The sequence below is a fragment of the Coregonus clupeaformis genome, unplaced genomic scaffold, assembly GCF_020615455.1.
Source record: "Coregonus clupeaformis isolate EN_2021a unplaced genomic scaffold, ASM2061545v1 scaf0044, whole genome shotgun sequence".
In the NCBI taxonomy this organism is placed as follows: domain Eukaryota; kingdom Metazoa; phylum Chordata; class Actinopteri; order Salmoniformes; family Salmonidae; genus Coregonus; species Coregonus clupeaformis.
Window position 1 is genome coordinate 959,089 of NW_025533499.1, and position 17,308 is coordinate 976,396.

Genomic DNA, 17,308 nt, shown 5'->3' on the forward strand with positions numbered 1-17,308 from the left:
TGTGTATTTATGATGGTTCAGGGTAGGGGTGTGTATTTATGATGGTTCAGGGTAGGGGTGTGTAGTTATGATGGTTCAGGGTAAGGGTGTGTATTTATGATGGTTCAGGGTAGGGGTGTGTATTTATGATGGTTCAGGGTAGGGGTGTGTATTTATGATGGTTCAGGGTAGGGGTGTGTATTTATGATTGTTCAGGGTAGGGGTGTGTATTTATGATGGTTCAGGGTAGGGGTGTGTATTTATGATGGTTCAGGGTAGGGGTGTGTATTTATGATGGTTCAGGGTAGGGGTGTGTATTTATGATGGTTCAGGGTAGGGGTGTGTATTTATGATGGTTCAGGGTAGGGGTGTGTAGTTATGATGGTTCAGGGTAGGGTGTGTAGTTATGATGGTTCAGGGTAAGGGTGTGTATTTATGATGGTTCAGGGTAGGGGTGTGTATTTATGATGGTTCAGGGTAGGGGTGTGTATTTATGATGGTTCAGGGTAGGGGTGTGTATTTATGATGGTTCAGGGTAGGGGTGTGTATTTATGATGGTTCAGGGTAGGGGTGTGTATTTATGATGGTTCAGGGTAGGGGTGTGTATTTATGATGGTTCAGGGTAGGGGTGTGTATTTATGATGGTTCAGGGTAGGGGTGTGTATTTATGATGGTTCAGGGTAGGGGTGTGTATTTATGATGGTTCAGGGTAGGGGTGTGTATTTATGATGGTTCAGGGTAGGGGTGTGTAGTTATGATGGTTCAGGGTAGGGGTGTGTATTTATGATGGTTCAGGGTAGGGGTGTGTATTTATGATGGTTCAGGGTAGGGGTGTGTATTTATGATGGTTCAGGGTAGGGGTGTGTATTTATGATGGTTCAGGGTAGGGGTGTGTATTTATGATGGTTCAGGGTAGGGGTGTGTATTTATGATGGTTCAGGGTAGGGGTGTGTAGTTATGATGGTTCAGGGTAAGGGTGTGTATTTATGATGGTTCAGGGTAGGGGTGTGTATTTATGAAGGTTCAGGGTAGGGGTGTGTATTTATGATGGTTCAGGGTAGGGGTGTGTATTTATGATGGTTCAGGGTAGGGGTGTGTATTTATGAAGGTTCAGGGTAGGGGTGTGTATTTATGATGGTTCAGGGTAGGGGTGTGTATTTATGATGGTTCAGGGTAGGGGTGTGTATTTATGATGGTTCAGGGTAGGGGGTGTGTATTTATGATGGTTCAGGGTAGGGGTGTGTATTTATGATGGTTCAGGGTAGGGGTGTGTATTTATGATGGTTCAGGGTAGGGGGTGTATTTATGATGGTTCAGGGTAGGGGTGTGTATTTATGATGGTTCAGGGTAGGGGTGTGTATTTTTGATGGTTCAGGGTAGGGGTGTGTATTTATGATGGTTCAGGGTAGGGGTGTGTATTTATGATGGTTCAGGGTAGGGGTGTGTATTTATGATGGTTCAGGGTAGGGGTGTGTATTTATGATGGTTCAGGGTAGGGGTGTGTATTTATGATGGTTCAGGGTAGGGGTGTGTATTTATGATGGTTCAGGGTAGGGGTTTGTATTTATGATGGTTCAGGGTAGGGGTGTGTATTTATGATGGTTCAGGGTAGGGGTGTGTATTTATGATGGTTCAGGGTAGGGGGTGTGTATTTATGATGGTTCAGGGTAGGGTGTGTATTTATGATGGTTCAGGGTAGGGGTGTGTATTTATGATGGTTCAGGGTAGGGGGTGTATTTATGATGGTTCAGGGTAGGGGGGTGTATTTATGATGGTTCAGGGTAGGGGGTGTATTTATGATGGTTCAGGGTAGGGGTGTGTTTTTATGATGGTTCAGGGTAGGGGTGTGTATTTATGATGGTTCAGGGTAGGGGTGTGTATTTATGATGGTTCAGGGTAGGGGTGTGTATTTATGAAGGTTCAGGGTAGGGGTGTGTATTTATGAAGGTTCAGGGTAGGGGTGTGTAGTTATGATGGTTCAGGGTAGGGGTGTGTATTTATGATGGTTCAGGGTAGGGGTGTGTATTTATGATGGTTCAGGGTAGGGGGGTGTATTTATGATGGTTCAGGGTAGGGGTGTGCCGATCTCGTCATACTGTATCCGTTTAATCACACTTGATACTTGTAATCAGACTTATTCAGGATCGGAAAACCCGGAAGTGCGCTTTAAATACCGATAAAGCCTATACCTCAAGGTCCCATTACTGCTCCATCACTCAGAGGGCATCGTTATGGTCCTTCACTAACATTACTGCTCCATCACTCAGAGGGCATCGTTATGGTCCTTCACTAACATTACTGCTCCATCACTCAGAGGGCATCGTTATGGTCCTTCACTAACATTACTGCTCCATCACTCAGAGGGCATCGTTATGGTCCTTCACTAACATTACTGCTCCATCACTCAGAGGGCATCGTTATGGTCCTTCACTAACATTACTGCTCCATCACTCAGAGGGCATCGTTATGGTCCCTTCACTAACATTACTGCTCCATCACTCAGAGGGCATCGTTATGGTCCTTCACTAACATTACTGCTCCATCACTCAGAGGGCATCGTTGTGGTCCTTCACTAACATTACTGCTCCATCACTCAGAGGGGCATCGTTATGGTCCTTCACTAACATTACTGCTCCATCACTCAGAGGGCATCGTTATGGTCCTTCACTAACATTACTGCTCCATCACTCAGAGGGCATCATTATCGTCCTTCACTAACATTACTGCTCCATCACTCAGAGGGCATCGTTATGGTCCTTCACTAACATTACTGCTCCATCACTCAGAGGGCATCGTTATGGTCCTTCACTCACATTACTGCTCCATAACTCAGAGGGCATCGTTATGGTCCTTCACTAACATTACTGCTCCATCACTCAGAGGGCATCGTTATGGTCCTTCACTAACATTACTGCTCCATCACTCAGAGGGCATCGTTATGGTCCTTCACTAACATTACTGCTCCATCACTCAGAGGGCATCGTTATGGTCCTTCACTAACATTACTGCTCCATCACTCAGAGGGCATCATTATGGTCCTTCCCTAACATTACTGCTCCATCACTCAGAGGGCATCGTTATGGTCCTTCCCTAACATTACTGCTCCATCACTCAGAGGGCATCGTTATGGTCCTTCACTAACATTACTGCTCCATCACTCAGAGGGCGTCGTTATGGTCCTTCACTAACATTACTGCTCCATCACTCAGAGGGCATCGTTATGGTCCTTCACTAACATTACTGCTCCATCACTCAGAGGGCATCGTTATGGTCCTTCACTAACATTACTGCTCCATCACTCAGAGGGCGTCGTTATGGTCCTTCACCAACATTACTGCTCCATCACTCAGAGGGCATCGTTATGGTCCTTCACTAACATTACTGCTCCATCACTCAGAGGGCATCGTTATGGTCCTTCACTAACATTACTGCTCCATCACTCAGATGGCATCGTTATGGTCCTTCACTAACATTACTGCTCCATCACTCAGAGGGCATCGTTATGGTCCTTCACTAACATTACTGCTCCATCACTCAGAGGGCATCGTTATGGTCCTTCACTAACATTACTGCTCCATCACTCAGAGGGCATCGTTATGGTCCTTCACTAACATTACTGCTCCATCACTCAGAGGGCATCGTTATGGTCCTTCACTAACATTACTGCTCCATCACTCAGAGGGCATCGTTATGGTCCTTCACTAACATTACTGCTCCATCACTCAGAGGGCATCGTTATGGTCCTTCACTCATTCACATACATTGTTTAAAGGTAAATGACAGTCACTGGTGAAAATGCACCTGATTTACTATTGAATGCTGAAGGAAATGGTTTAATAAATAGCCTAGTGCATAGCTGGCTACTACTGCCCCATGTATCGTTTCTCTTTCAGGAGGAGCTCAACTTTTCTATCCCAACACTTATGCCACAACATTTCTACAATCAAAATAAACTATCTACAAATGGGAGACTTGTGCCCCGACACAGTGACTGTAACAGAGCCATGTGTCTGTCTGGGGAAATGAGAGCAGAGGGGGAGTGGCTTGTTATAATCCAATCGTTGCAGCAAGCTCAACTGATACCCCGCCTGTTTTCTTTACAGACAGAAGAACTAGCCAATAGTTGTTTGGAGCACACAGCTCTTCATAATGTTTGAGTGAAAGAGAGATGCGTTCTGGCAGCTGAAAATTACTTTTTTCCGATAACAGACAATTACAAAAAATACTTCTCATAATCGTATTCGGAAAATTCTCCTTATCCGTTACGATACTTGTTTTGTCCGAGTCCTCGGCACATCCCTAGTTCAGGGACACTAAAGGGCCTTCACTCTGTTGTTGTTTACTTCCTGTCTTTGTCTCTATGGTTACCAGGGACTCAGGACTTTTGATGTGTTTATAAATATCTGACTGGAAGGAGCTCAGAGCTCAGAGGCCTCCTCAGTTCCATCCTCATTAGGAGAACTGTTAGTCCTCCTCAGTTCCATCCTCATTAGGAGAACTGTTAGTCCTCCTCAGTTCCATCCTCATTAGGAGAACTGTTCGTCCTCCTCAGTTCCATCCTCATTAGGAGAACTGTTAGTCCTCCTCAGTTCCATCCTCATTAGGGAGAACTGTTAGTCCTCCTCAGTTCCATCCTCATTAGGGAGAACTGTTAGTCCTCCCTCAGTTCCATCCTCATTAGGAGAACTGTTAGTCCTCCTCAGTTCCATCCTCATTAGGGAGAACTGTTAGTCCTCCCTCAGTTCCATCCTCATTAGGAGAACTGTTAGTCATCCTCAGTTCCATCCTCATTAGGGAGAACTGTTAGTCATCCTCAGTTCCATCCTCATTAGGAGAACTGTTAGTCCTCCTCAGTTCCATCCTCATTAGGAGAACTGTTCGTCCTCCTCAGTTCCATCCTCATTAGGAGAACTGTTAGTCCTCCTCAGTTCCATCCTCATTAGGAGAACTGTTAGTCCTCCTCAGTTCCATCCTCATTAGGAGAACTGTTAGTCCTCCTCAGTTCCATCCTCATTAGGAGAACTGTTAGTCATCCTCAGTTCCATCCTCATTAGGAGAACTGTTAGTCCTCCTCAGTTCCATCCTCATTAGGAGAACTGTTAGTCATCCTCAGTTCCATCCTCATTAGGAGAACTGTTAGTCATCCTCAGTTCCATCCTCATTAGGAGAACTGTTTGGATGCAGTAATACCCAGTGGTGTAGTGGAGGGTAAACGCATGAGGCTTACCTAATCAGGAAAAATGCATTGAAAATAAAGGGAGCTTTGCTTTATTCACTGCGAATGGAGATCAGTGTTTACCCACCAATGGTAACAACTCTCCATGATCCCTGTCTCCAGATTATAGTAGTTATATGATTCTATGTGATGTCTCCAGATTGAGGGCCAAGGCCATGGGGCGGCGTTTGACTGGAGTAGTTATATGATTATCCATTATCCCTGTCTCCAGATTGAGGGCCAAGGCCATGGGGCGGCGTTTGACTGGAGTAGTTATATGATTATCCATTATCCCTGTCTCCAGATTGAGGGCCAAGGCCATGGGGCGGCGTTTGACTGGAGTAGTTATATGATTATCCATTATCCCTGTCTCCAGATTGAGGGCCAAGGCCATGGGGCGGCGTTTGACTGGAGTAGTTATATGATTATCCATTATCCCTGTCTCCAGATTGAGGGCCAAGGCCATGGGGCGGTGTTTGACTGTAAGTGTAGTCCTGATGGACAGCACTTTGCTGCTACAGACTCACATGGTCACCTGCTCATCTTCGGCTTCGGATCCAGCAGCAAGTACGACAAGGTACACACTACGAGGCTACTACTACTACAATACTATACTACTACTACTACTACTACTACTACTACAATACTATACTAATACTACTACTACAATACTATACTACTACTACTACTACTACTACTACTACTATATTACGATACTACTACTACTACTACTACTACTACTACTACTACAATACTATACTACTACTACTACTACTACTACTACTATATTATACTACTACTACTACTACTACTACTACTACTACTACTACTACTACTACAATACTCTACTACTACAATACTATACTACTACTACTACTACTACTACTACAATACTATACTACTACTACTACTACTACTACAATACTATACTACTACTACTACTACTACAATACTATACTAATACTACTACTACAATACTACTACTACTACTACTACTACTACTACTATATTACGATACTACTACTACTACTACTACTACTACTACTACTACAATACTATACTACTACTACTACTACTACTACTACTACTATATTATACTACTACTACTACTACTACTACTACTACTACTACTACAATACTCTACTACTACAATACTATACTACTACTACTACTACTACTACTACTACAATACTCTACTACTACTACTACTACTACTACAATACTCTACTACTACTACTACTACTACTACAATACTATACTACTACTACTACTACTACTACTACTACTACTACGATACTACACTACTTTGACTACTACTTTACTACTTTTACTACTACGGTACTACACTACTACTACGATACTATACTATGATACTATACTACTATGATACTCTATTACTACTACTACCACTACTACTATGATACTATACTACTATGATACTACTACTATTACTACTACTACCACTACTACTATGATACTATACTACTATGATACTACTATTACTACTATGATACTATAATACTTATACTACGACACTACTATACTACTTTTCTACTACATACTACTGCTACGATACTATGCTCCAATACTACAACTACGATACTACTACTACTACTACTACTACTTTTGCTACTGTACTACAATGATACTACTACTACATATACCTCAATACTATACTACTACTACTACTGCTATGAAACTATACTACTAATACTACTACTACTACAGCTACTGCGATACAATACCAGTTCTACAACTACTATGATACTATACTACTATACTACTACTACTACTACTAGTAGTATGATACTACTACTACTACTACTACTACTACTACTACTACTAGTATGATACTACTACTACTACTACTACTACTACTACTACTACTACTACTACTACTACTACTACTACTACTAATAATAATAATAATAATAATACTGCTACTACTAATACTGCTACTACTAATACTGCTACTACTACTTTGATACTATACCACTACCACTATGATACTATACTACTACTACTATGGCTACTACTACTATACTACAACTACTATGAATACTACAATACACTACTACTACTACTACTACTACTAGTACCACTATGATACTACTACTACTACTACTACTACTATTACTACTACTACTACAGTACTGTGCTTCTACTACTATACTACTACTGTTACTACTACTATGATACTATACTATTATGATACTACTACTACACTGTTACGGTACTACTGCGATACTACTATACTACTACTGTTACTAGTACTATGATACTATACTAATTCTACTACTACTATTATAGTACTACTCTACAACCTATTGTGCAACTACTCAACAACATCTTTCTCTCTCCCTCCCTCTCCCAGATAGCGGACCAGATGTTCTTCCATACTGACTACCGGCCGTTGATCCGGGATGTTAATAACTACGTGTTAGACGAACAGACCCAGCAGGCACCTCACCTCATGCCCCCTCCCTTCCTGGTGGACGTAGACGGGAACCCCCACCCCCCTCCATACCAACGCCTCGTACCCGGACGAGAGAGCTGCAGAGACCAGCAGCTCATACCACAGATGGGAGTCACCTCCTCAGGTACATGTCAGTGAGTCACCACCTCCTCAGGTACATGTCAGTGAGTCACCACCTCCTCCGGTACATGTCAGTGAGTCACCACCTCCTCCGGTACATGTCAGTGAGTCACCACCTCCTCCGGTACATGTCAGTGAGTCACCACCTCCTCAGGTACATGTCAGTGAGTCACCACCTCCTCAGGTACATGTCAGTGAGTCACCACCTCCTCAGGTACATGTCAGTGAGTCACCACCTCCTCCGGTACATGTCAGTGAGTCACCACCTCCTCCGGTACATGTCAGTGAGTCACCACCTCCTCCGGTACATGTCAGTGAGTCACCACCTCCTCCGGTACATGTCAGTGAGTCACCACCTCCTCCGGTACATGTCAGTGAGTCACCACCTCCTCCGGTACATGTCAGTGAGTCACCACCTCCTCCGGTACATGTCAGTGAGTCACCACCTCCTCCGGTACATGTCAGTGAGTCACCACCTCCTCCGGTACATGTCAGTGAGTCACCACCTCCTCCGGTACATGTCAGTGAGTCACCACCTCCTCCGGTACATGTCAGTGAGTCACCACCTCCTCAGGTACATGTCAGTGAGTCACCACCTCCTCAGGTACATGTCAGTGAGTCACCACCTCCTCCCATAGAGAGACAGTGTGACCGTAATTTCAGCCACAAGATAGTGGTTGGTTTATCTGCATGTGCTTGGATTTGCTTCACTTTGACTGATATACAGTGAGGGAAAAAGTATTTGATCCCCTGCTGATTTTGTATGTTTGCCCACTGACAAAAAAATGATCAGTCTATAATTTTAATGGTAGGTTTATTTGAACAGTGAGAGACAGAATAACAACAAAAAAATCCAGAAAAACGAATGTCAAAAATGTTATAAATTGATTTTCATTTTAATGAGGGAAATAAGTATTTGACCCCCTCGCAATCAGAAAGATTTCTGTCTCCCAGGTGTCTTTTATACAGGTAACGAGCTGAGATTAGGAGCACACTCTTAAAGGGAGTGCTCCTAATCTCAGTTTGTTACCTGTATAAAAGACACCTGTCCACAGAAGCAATCAATCAATCAGATTCCAAACTCTCCACCATGGCCAAGACCAAAGAGCTCTCCAAGGATGTCAGGGACAAGATTGTAGACCTACACAAGGCTGGAATGGGCTACAAGACCATCGCCAAGCAGCTTGGTGAGAAGGTGACAACAGTTGGTGCGATTATTCGCAAATGGAAGAAACACAAAAGAACTGTCAATCTCCCTCGGCCCGGGGCTCCATGCAAGATCTCACCTTGTGGAGTTGCAATGATCATGAGAACGGTGAGGAATCAGCCCAGAACTACACAGGAGGATCTTGTCAATGATCTCAAGGCAGCTGGGACCATAGTCACCAAGAAAACAATTGGTAACACACTACGCCGTGAAGGACTGAATTCCTGCAGCACCCGCAAGGTCCCCCTGCTCAAGAAAGCACATATACAGGCCCATCTGAAGTTTGCCAATGAACATCTGAATGATTCAGAGGAGAACTGGGTGAAAGTGTTGTGGTCAGATGAGACCAAAATGGAGGTCTTTGCCATCAACTCAACTCGCCGTGTTTGGAGGAGGAGGAATGCTGCCTATGACCCCAAGAACACCATCCCCACCGTCAAACATGGAGGTGGAAACATTATGCTTTGGGGGTGTTTTTCTGCTAAGGGGACAGGACAACTTCACCGCATCAAAGGGACGATGGACGGGGCCACGTACCGTCAAATCTTGGGTGAGAACCTCCTTCCCTCAGCCAGGGCATTGATAATGGGTCGTGGATGGGTATTCCAGCATGACAATGACCCAAAACACACGGCCAAGGCAACAAAGGAGTGGCTCAAGAAGAAGCACATTAAGGTCCTGGAGTGGCCTAGCCAGTCTCCAGACCTTAATCCCATAGAAAATCTGTGGAGGGAACTGAAGGTTCGAGTTGCCAAACGTCAGCCTCGAAAGCTTAATGACTTGGAGAAGATCTGCAAAGAGGAGTGGGACAAAATCCCTCCTGAGATGTGTGCAAACCTGCTGGCCAACTACAAGAAACGTCTGACCTCTGTGATTGCCAACAAGGGTTTTGCCACCAAGTACTAAGTCATGTTTTGCAGAGGGGTCAAATACTTATTTCCCTCATTAAAATGCAAATTAATTTATAACATTTTTGACATGCGTTTTTCTGGATTTTGTTGTTGTTATTCTGTCTCTCACTGTTCAAATAAACCTACCATTACAATTATAGACTGATCATGTCTTTGTCAGTGGGCAAACGTACAAAATCACCAGGGGATCAAATACTTTTTCCCCTCACTGTAGGTGCCGGTACTCATTTTGTGTGCAGATACTGTTTATATTTAGGTGCAGGAACTCTGCAATAGTTTAAGCCAATATTCTATATCTTTTTTATTAATTTTACTTTTATTCAGGGGACCAGGGTCTCATTTACAACAAATTCAATATGATCAAAACAAATCAAATACAAATGACAGAATTAACACCACAGCTTCAAACACCACAAATACAATTATTTACATTCAATCAAAACAGTTGCATTTCTCATAAAATTCATTCAACATTTAAGTCCTAAATTGCCCTCGAGGCACCAAGGGAGTTTTGTAGGATATTCAAAAAATGTCGGTCACTAAAACTGAAGGCGGATTTACCTGTGGTGGTACTAGTGGAACCTCGAGAGTTAACCTTCCCTGTGAACGGGGTTGGTGCGTACTAGTGGAACCTCGAGAGTTAACCTTCCCTGTGAACGGGGTTGGTGCGTACTGGTGGAACCTCGAGAGTTAACCTTCCCTGTGAACGGGGGTTGGTGCGTACTAGTGGAACCTCGAGAGTTAACCTTCCCCTGTGGACGGGGTTGAGTGCGTACTAGTGGAACCTCGAGAGTTAACCTTCCCTGTGAACGGGGTTGGTGCGTACTAGTGGAACCTCGAGAGTTAACCTTCCCTGTGAACGGGGTTGGTGCGTACTGGTGGAACCTCGAGAGTTAACCTTCCCTGTGAACGGGGTTGGTGCGTACTAGTGGAACCTCGAGAGTTAACCTTCCCTGTGGACGGGGTTGGTGCGTACTAGTGGAACCTCGAGAGTTAACCTTCCCTGTGAACGGGGTTGGTGCGTACTAGTGGAACCTCGAGAGTTAACCTTCCCTGTGAACGGGGTTGGTGCGTACTAGTGGAACCTCGAGAGTTAACCTTCCCTGTGAACGGGGTTGGTGCGTACTAGTGGAACCTCGAGAGTTAACCTTCCCTGTGAACGGGGTTGGTGCGTACTAGTGGAACCTCGAGAGTTAACCTTCCCTGTGAACGGGGTTGGTGCGTACTAGTGGAACCTCGAGAGTTAACCTTCCCTGTGAATGGGGTTGGTGCGTACTAGTGGAACCTTGAGAGTTAACCTTCCCTGTGAACGGGGTTGGTGCGTACTAGTGGAACCTCGAGAGTTGACCTTCCCTGTGAACGGGGTTGGTGCGTACTAGTGGAACCTCGAGAGTTGACCTTCCCTGTGAACGGGGTTGGTGCGTACTAGTGGAACCTCGAGAGTTAACCTTCCCTGTGAACGGGGTTGGTGCGTACTAGTGGAACCTCGAGAGTTAACCTTCCCTGTGAACGGGGTTGGTGCGTACTAGTGGAACCTCGAGAGTTAACCTTCCCTGTGAACGGGGTTGGTGCGTACTAGTGGAACCTCGAGAGTTGACCTTCCCTGTGAACGGGGTTGGTGCGTACTAGTGGAACCTCGAGAGTTGACCTTCCCTGTGAACGGGGTTGGTGCGTACTAGTGGAACCTCGAGAGTTAACCTTCCCTGTGAACGGGGTTGGTGCGTACTAGTGGAACCTCGAGAGTTAACCTTCCCTGTGAACGGGGTTGGTGCGTACTAGTGGAACCTCGAGAGTTAACCTTCCCTGTGAACGGGGTTGGTGCGTACTAGTGGAACCTCGAGAGTTGACCTTCCCTGTGAACGGGGTTGGTGCGTACTAGTGGAACCTCGAGAGTTAACCTTCCCTGTGAACGGGGTTGGTGCGTACTAGTGGAACCTCGAGAGTTAACCTTCCCTGTGAACGGGGTTGGTGCGTACTAGTGGAACTTCGAGAGTTAACCTTCCCTGTGAACGGGGTTGGTGCGTACTAGTGGAACCTCGAGAGTTAACCTTCCCTGTGAACGGGGTTGGTGCGTACTAGTGGAACCTCGAGAGTTAACCTTCCCTGTGAACGGGGTTGGTGCGTACTAGTGGAACCTCGAGAGTTAACCTTCCCCTGTGAATGGGGTTGGTGCGTACTAGTGGAACCTTGAGAGTTAACCTTCCCTGTGAACGGGGTTGGTGCGTACTAGTGGAACCTCGAGAGTTGACCTTCCCTGTGAACGGGGTTGGTGCGTACTAGTGGAACCTCGAGAGTTGACCTTCCCTGTGAACGGGGTTGGTGCGTACTAGTGGAACCTCGAGAGTTAACCTTCCCTGTGAACGGGGTTGAGTGCGTACTAGTGGAACCTCGAGAGTTAACCTTCCCTGTGAACGGGGTTGGTGCGTACTAGTGGAACCTCGGAGTTAACCTTCCCTGTGAACGGGGTTGGTGCGTACTAGTGGAACCTCGGAGTTGACCTTCCCTGTGAACGGGGTTGGTGCGTACTAGTGGAACCTCGAGAGTTGACCTTCCCTGTGAACGGGGTTGGTGCGTACTAGTGGAACCTCGAGAGTTAACCTTCCCTGTGAACGGGGTTGGTGCGTACTAGTGGAACCTCGGAGTTAACCTTCCCTGTGAACGGGGTTGGTGCGTACTAGTGGAACCTCGAGAGTTAACCTTCCCTGTGAACGGGGTTGGTGCGTACTAGTGGAACCTCGAGAGTTGACCTTCCCTGTGAACGGGGTTGGTGCGTACTAGTGGAACCTCGAGAGTTAACCTTCCCTGTGAACGGGGTTGGTGCGTACTAGTGGAACCTCGAGAGTTAACCTTCCCTGTGAACGGGGTTGGTGCGTACTAGTGGAACTTCGAGAGTTAACCTTCCCTGTGAACGGGGTTGGTGCGTACTAGTGGAACCTCGAGAGTTAACCTTCCCTGTGAACGGGGTTGGTGCGTACTAGTGGAACCTCGAGAGTTAACCTTCCCTGTGAACGGGGTTGGTGCGTACTAGTGGAACCTCGAGAGTTAACCTTCCCTGTGAACGGGGTTGGTGCGTACTAGTGGAACCTCGAGAGTTAACCTTCCCTGTGAACGGGGTTGGTGTCTCACTCATGGTTTTTATTTTAACAGTGAAGTGAGGTAGGTGGGAACAAGAAGAGTGTGATGAAGTGATCTACAGGACTTTAATGAGAACCAGCCAACCTTTTGAAACAGGATGAAGTGATGAGTGTTTCATTCGATTTATGAGGTTCCCCATTATCCGACAGCTAGTCTTACTGGGGTCTGACACATAACGAAAAATACATTACAGACAAAAAAAAGACTTTTTACAGTATTAAAACTCTCACCTGTGGTACAGCAAAGTGCGCTGTGGTAGACGGCATCCACAGGTGTAAGAGTAGTTGCTGCTGCATTCTGGTAAATGGAGTCACCATAGTCAGGAACTGGCAGGAAAGTTGACTGTACAATCCACTTCAACTGTAGCTCAGTTGGTAGAGCATGGCGCTTGCAACGCCAGGGTTGTGGGTTCGATTCCCACGGGGGACCAGTATGAAAAAAAAATATGTATGCCCTCACTAACTGTAAGTCGCTCTGGATACGAGCGTCTGCTAAATGACTAAAATGTAAAATGTAGATGAAGGAGAGGAGACAGGTTAAAGAAGGATTTCTAAGGATCTTTAAGCCTCGAGACAATTGAGACGTGGATTGTATGTGTGCCATTCAGAGGGTGAATGGGCAAGACAAAATATTTAAGTGCCTTTGAACAGGGTATGGTAGTAGGTGCCGGGCTCACCGGTTTGTGTCAAGAACTGAAACGCTGCTGGGTTTTTCACGCTCAACAGGTTCCCCGTGTGTATCAAGAATGGTCCGTCACCCAAAGGACATCCAGCCAATTTGACACAACTGTGGGAAGCATTGGAGTCATCATGGGCCAGCATCCCTGTGGAACGCTTTCGACACCTTTTAGAGTCCATGCCCTGACGAATTAAGGCTGTTGTGGGGTTCAACTCAATATTAGGAAGGTGTTCTTAATGTTTTGTCCACTCAGTGTATTTCTATAAAATAAGCCTACTTTAAATCTCAGCTACTTAACATCCGTATTTTTTTTTTTTTACGTCAAATAATTGTCAATCCAACAGCCCAGATATTTATAGGCGGGAACCTGCTTGATGAAAGAACGATCCAATGCATAAACGTTTAAAACATCTGAAACGTTTCTATGAGACTTAGAAAACAGCATACATTTAGTTTTTCCCGCATTAAGCCACATTTTAAAGGACTTTTTGCAACAAAATCTGATTGCAGCTCCAACAGCCTGGTCAGTCTGCATATAGATGAATGTTACAGGTTTTTGCAGATGGACCAATATTATTTATATTGGACAGGTCCCAAAATCGACCCCTGCGGGACACCTTTAGTAATATCGAGGTAACTTGACGCCATCAGAAAGCACACATTGTGTCCTGTCTGACAGTTCCCAAACTAGATGCCTGGTGGAGGCCCATTTCAGACAACCTTTGAATGAGCAGGGGATAGTCGCCAGTATCAAAGGCCTTGGATAGGTCTGTAAATATGGCAGCACAGTGATTCCTATGATCTACATTTTAGTCATTTAGCAGACGCTCTTATCCAGAGAGACTTACAGTTAGTGAGCATACATAATTAATTAATTAATTTTTCATACTGGCCTCCCGTGGGAATCGAACCCACAACCCTGGCGTTGCAAACGCCATGCTCTACCAACTGAGCTACATCCCTGCCGGCCATTCCCTCCCCTACCCTGGACGACGCTGGGCCAATTGTGCGCCGCCCCATGGGTCTCCCGGTCGCGGCCGGCTACGACAGAGCCTGGGTTCGAACCAGGATCTCTAGTGGCACAGCTAGCACTGCGATGCAGTGCCTTAGACCACTGCGCCTTAGACCACTGCGCCACTCTGGAGTACAATGTAATCATTTAAAGACGAGCGTAGCAGCTGAAAGACAGGAGCTGTTCGTGGACTACAGGAAACGGAGGGCCGAACACGCCCCCTATTCACATCGATGGGGCTGTAGTGGAGCGGGTCGAGAGCTTCAAGTTCCTCTGTGTCCACATCACTAAGGAATTATCATGGTCCAACACAGTCGTGAAGCGGGCACAACACACACAACACACACTACACACACTCACACAAACACTACACACACTCACACTCACACACACACTACACTCACACACACTCACACAAACAAAACACACACTCACACAAACACTACACACACTCACACAAACACTACACACACTCATACAAACACTACACACACTCACACAAACACTACACACACTCACACAAACACTACACACACTCACACAAACACTACACACACTCACACACACACTACACACACTACACACACTCACACAAACACTACACACACTCACACATACACTACACACACTCACACATACAAAACACACACTCACACACATACACACTTTCACACTCTTCACATATGCTGCTGCTACTCTGTTTATTATCTATCCTGATTGACTAGTCTCTTTTACCCCTACCTACATGTACATATTACCTCAACTACCAACACTGCTGCTACTCTGTTTATTATCTATCCTGATTGACTAGTCTCTTTTACCCCTACCTACATGTACATATTACCTCAACTACCAACACTGCTGCTACTCTGTTTATTATCTATCCTGATTGACTAGTCACTTTTACCCCTACCTACATGTACATATTACCTCAACTACCAACACTGCTGCTACTCTGTTTATTATCTATCCTGATTGACTAGTCTCTTTTACCCCTACCTACATGTACATATTACCTCAACTACCAACACTGCTGCTACCGTTATAGCTATCCCACCTCGCCCAGCAACACTGCCTGTCTGGGGGGCTGAAAGATTAGTTTTTAGCATAGAAGTTGGTCTAATTTACTCAAAACGTCTACTAAAGTGAGACTTTGTCCTCGTGTTTCTTGGTTATTTACATTGTTTTGTTCACAACTAGGAAAAGAGACATCTACTAGGGTCATGGCTAGAAGGGATCCGGCTTTTGTCAAATTAACGTCAAGAGTTTTTTTTTGTTTTTTTTATTTAAGCTAACTTTAACCCTTTTCCTAACCTTAACCTAATTCTCCTAACCTGCTACGTAAATTCGGAACATTTTTGTCTGAAGACTCAGGTCAAAGACTATTACATTTAATTGAGCAATATACCACATTACCTCTTACCAGTAATACAAATAATACATTGAAACATTACCAAGCATATTGTGGTAAAACAAATATTTTGGGTGGTAAAAAATCAAGAGTGGCTGGTAGATTTTCGTTATCTGGCTGGAATGCAAAAAAAGTTTGTTTTAGGCCCTGATTTAAAATTGATTGAATTGTCATTTTTGGTCAACGATCTACAGAAAATACTCTGGAATGTCAAAGCACTAATATATCTTGATTAGTCAATACATGTTAGAAGCACCTTTGGCAGCGATTACAGCTGTGAGTCTTTCTGGGTAAGTCTCTAAGAGCTTTGCACACCAGGATGGTGCAATATTTGCCCATTTATTCTTTTAGAAATTCTTCAAGCTCTGTCAAGTTGGTTGTTGATCATTGCTAGACAGCCATTTCCAGGTCTTGACATTAGATTTTCAAGCCGAATTAAGTCAAAACTGTAACTAGCCACTCAGGAACATTCAATGTCGTCTTGGTTAGCAACTCCAGTGTAGATTTGGACTTGTGTTTTAGGTTATTGTTCTGCTGAAAGGCGACTGTCTCCCAGTGTCTGTTGGAAAGCAGACTGAACCAGGTTTTCCTCTAGGATTTTGTCTGTGCTTAGCTCTATTCCGTTTCTTTTTATCCTAAAACAATCCCTAGTCCTTAACGATGACAAGCACACCCATAACATGATGCAGCCACCACCATGCTGGAAAACATGAAGAGTGGTACTCAGTGATGTGTTGTTGGATTTGCCCCAAACATAACACTTTCTATTCAGGACAAACAGTTCTTGCTTTTTTTGCCACATTTTTGGCAGTATTACTTAAGTGTGCCTTGTTGCAAACAGGATGCATGTTTTGGAATATTTGTATTATTTGCAGACTTCCTTCTTTTCACTCTATCATTTAGGTTAGCATTGTGGAGTAACTACAATGTTGTTGATCCATCCTCAGTTTTCTCCTATCACAGCCATTAAACTCTGTAACTGTTTTAAAGTCACCATTGGCCTCATGGTGAAATCTCTGAGCGGTTTCCTTCCTCCCCAGCAACTGAGTTAGGAAGGACGTCTATCTTTGTAGTGACTGGGTGTATTGATACACCATCCAAAGTGTAATTAATAACTTCACCATGCTCAAAGGGATATTCAGCGTATTTTTATTTATTTTTTAC

General features: G+C 44.7%; 1 protein-coding gene across 1 annotated transcript in view; it reads left to right on the forward strand.

Moving 5' to 3' along the window:
• The window catches only part of LOC121555704 (pleckstrin homology domain interacting protein), a 172,143-nt gene that overhangs the window by 55,749 nt on the left and 99,086 nt on the right, over positions 1 to 17,308 (forward strand). The window contains exons 17-18 of the mRNA XM_045212715.1: positions 5,643 to 5,771; positions 7,569 to 7,794. Of these exons, the coding sequence (XP_045068650.1) occupies positions 5,643 to 5,771; positions 7,569 to 7,794 (355 nt within the window). The remainder of the gene's footprint in view (positions 1 to 5,642; positions 5,772 to 7,568; positions 7,795 to 17,308) is intronic.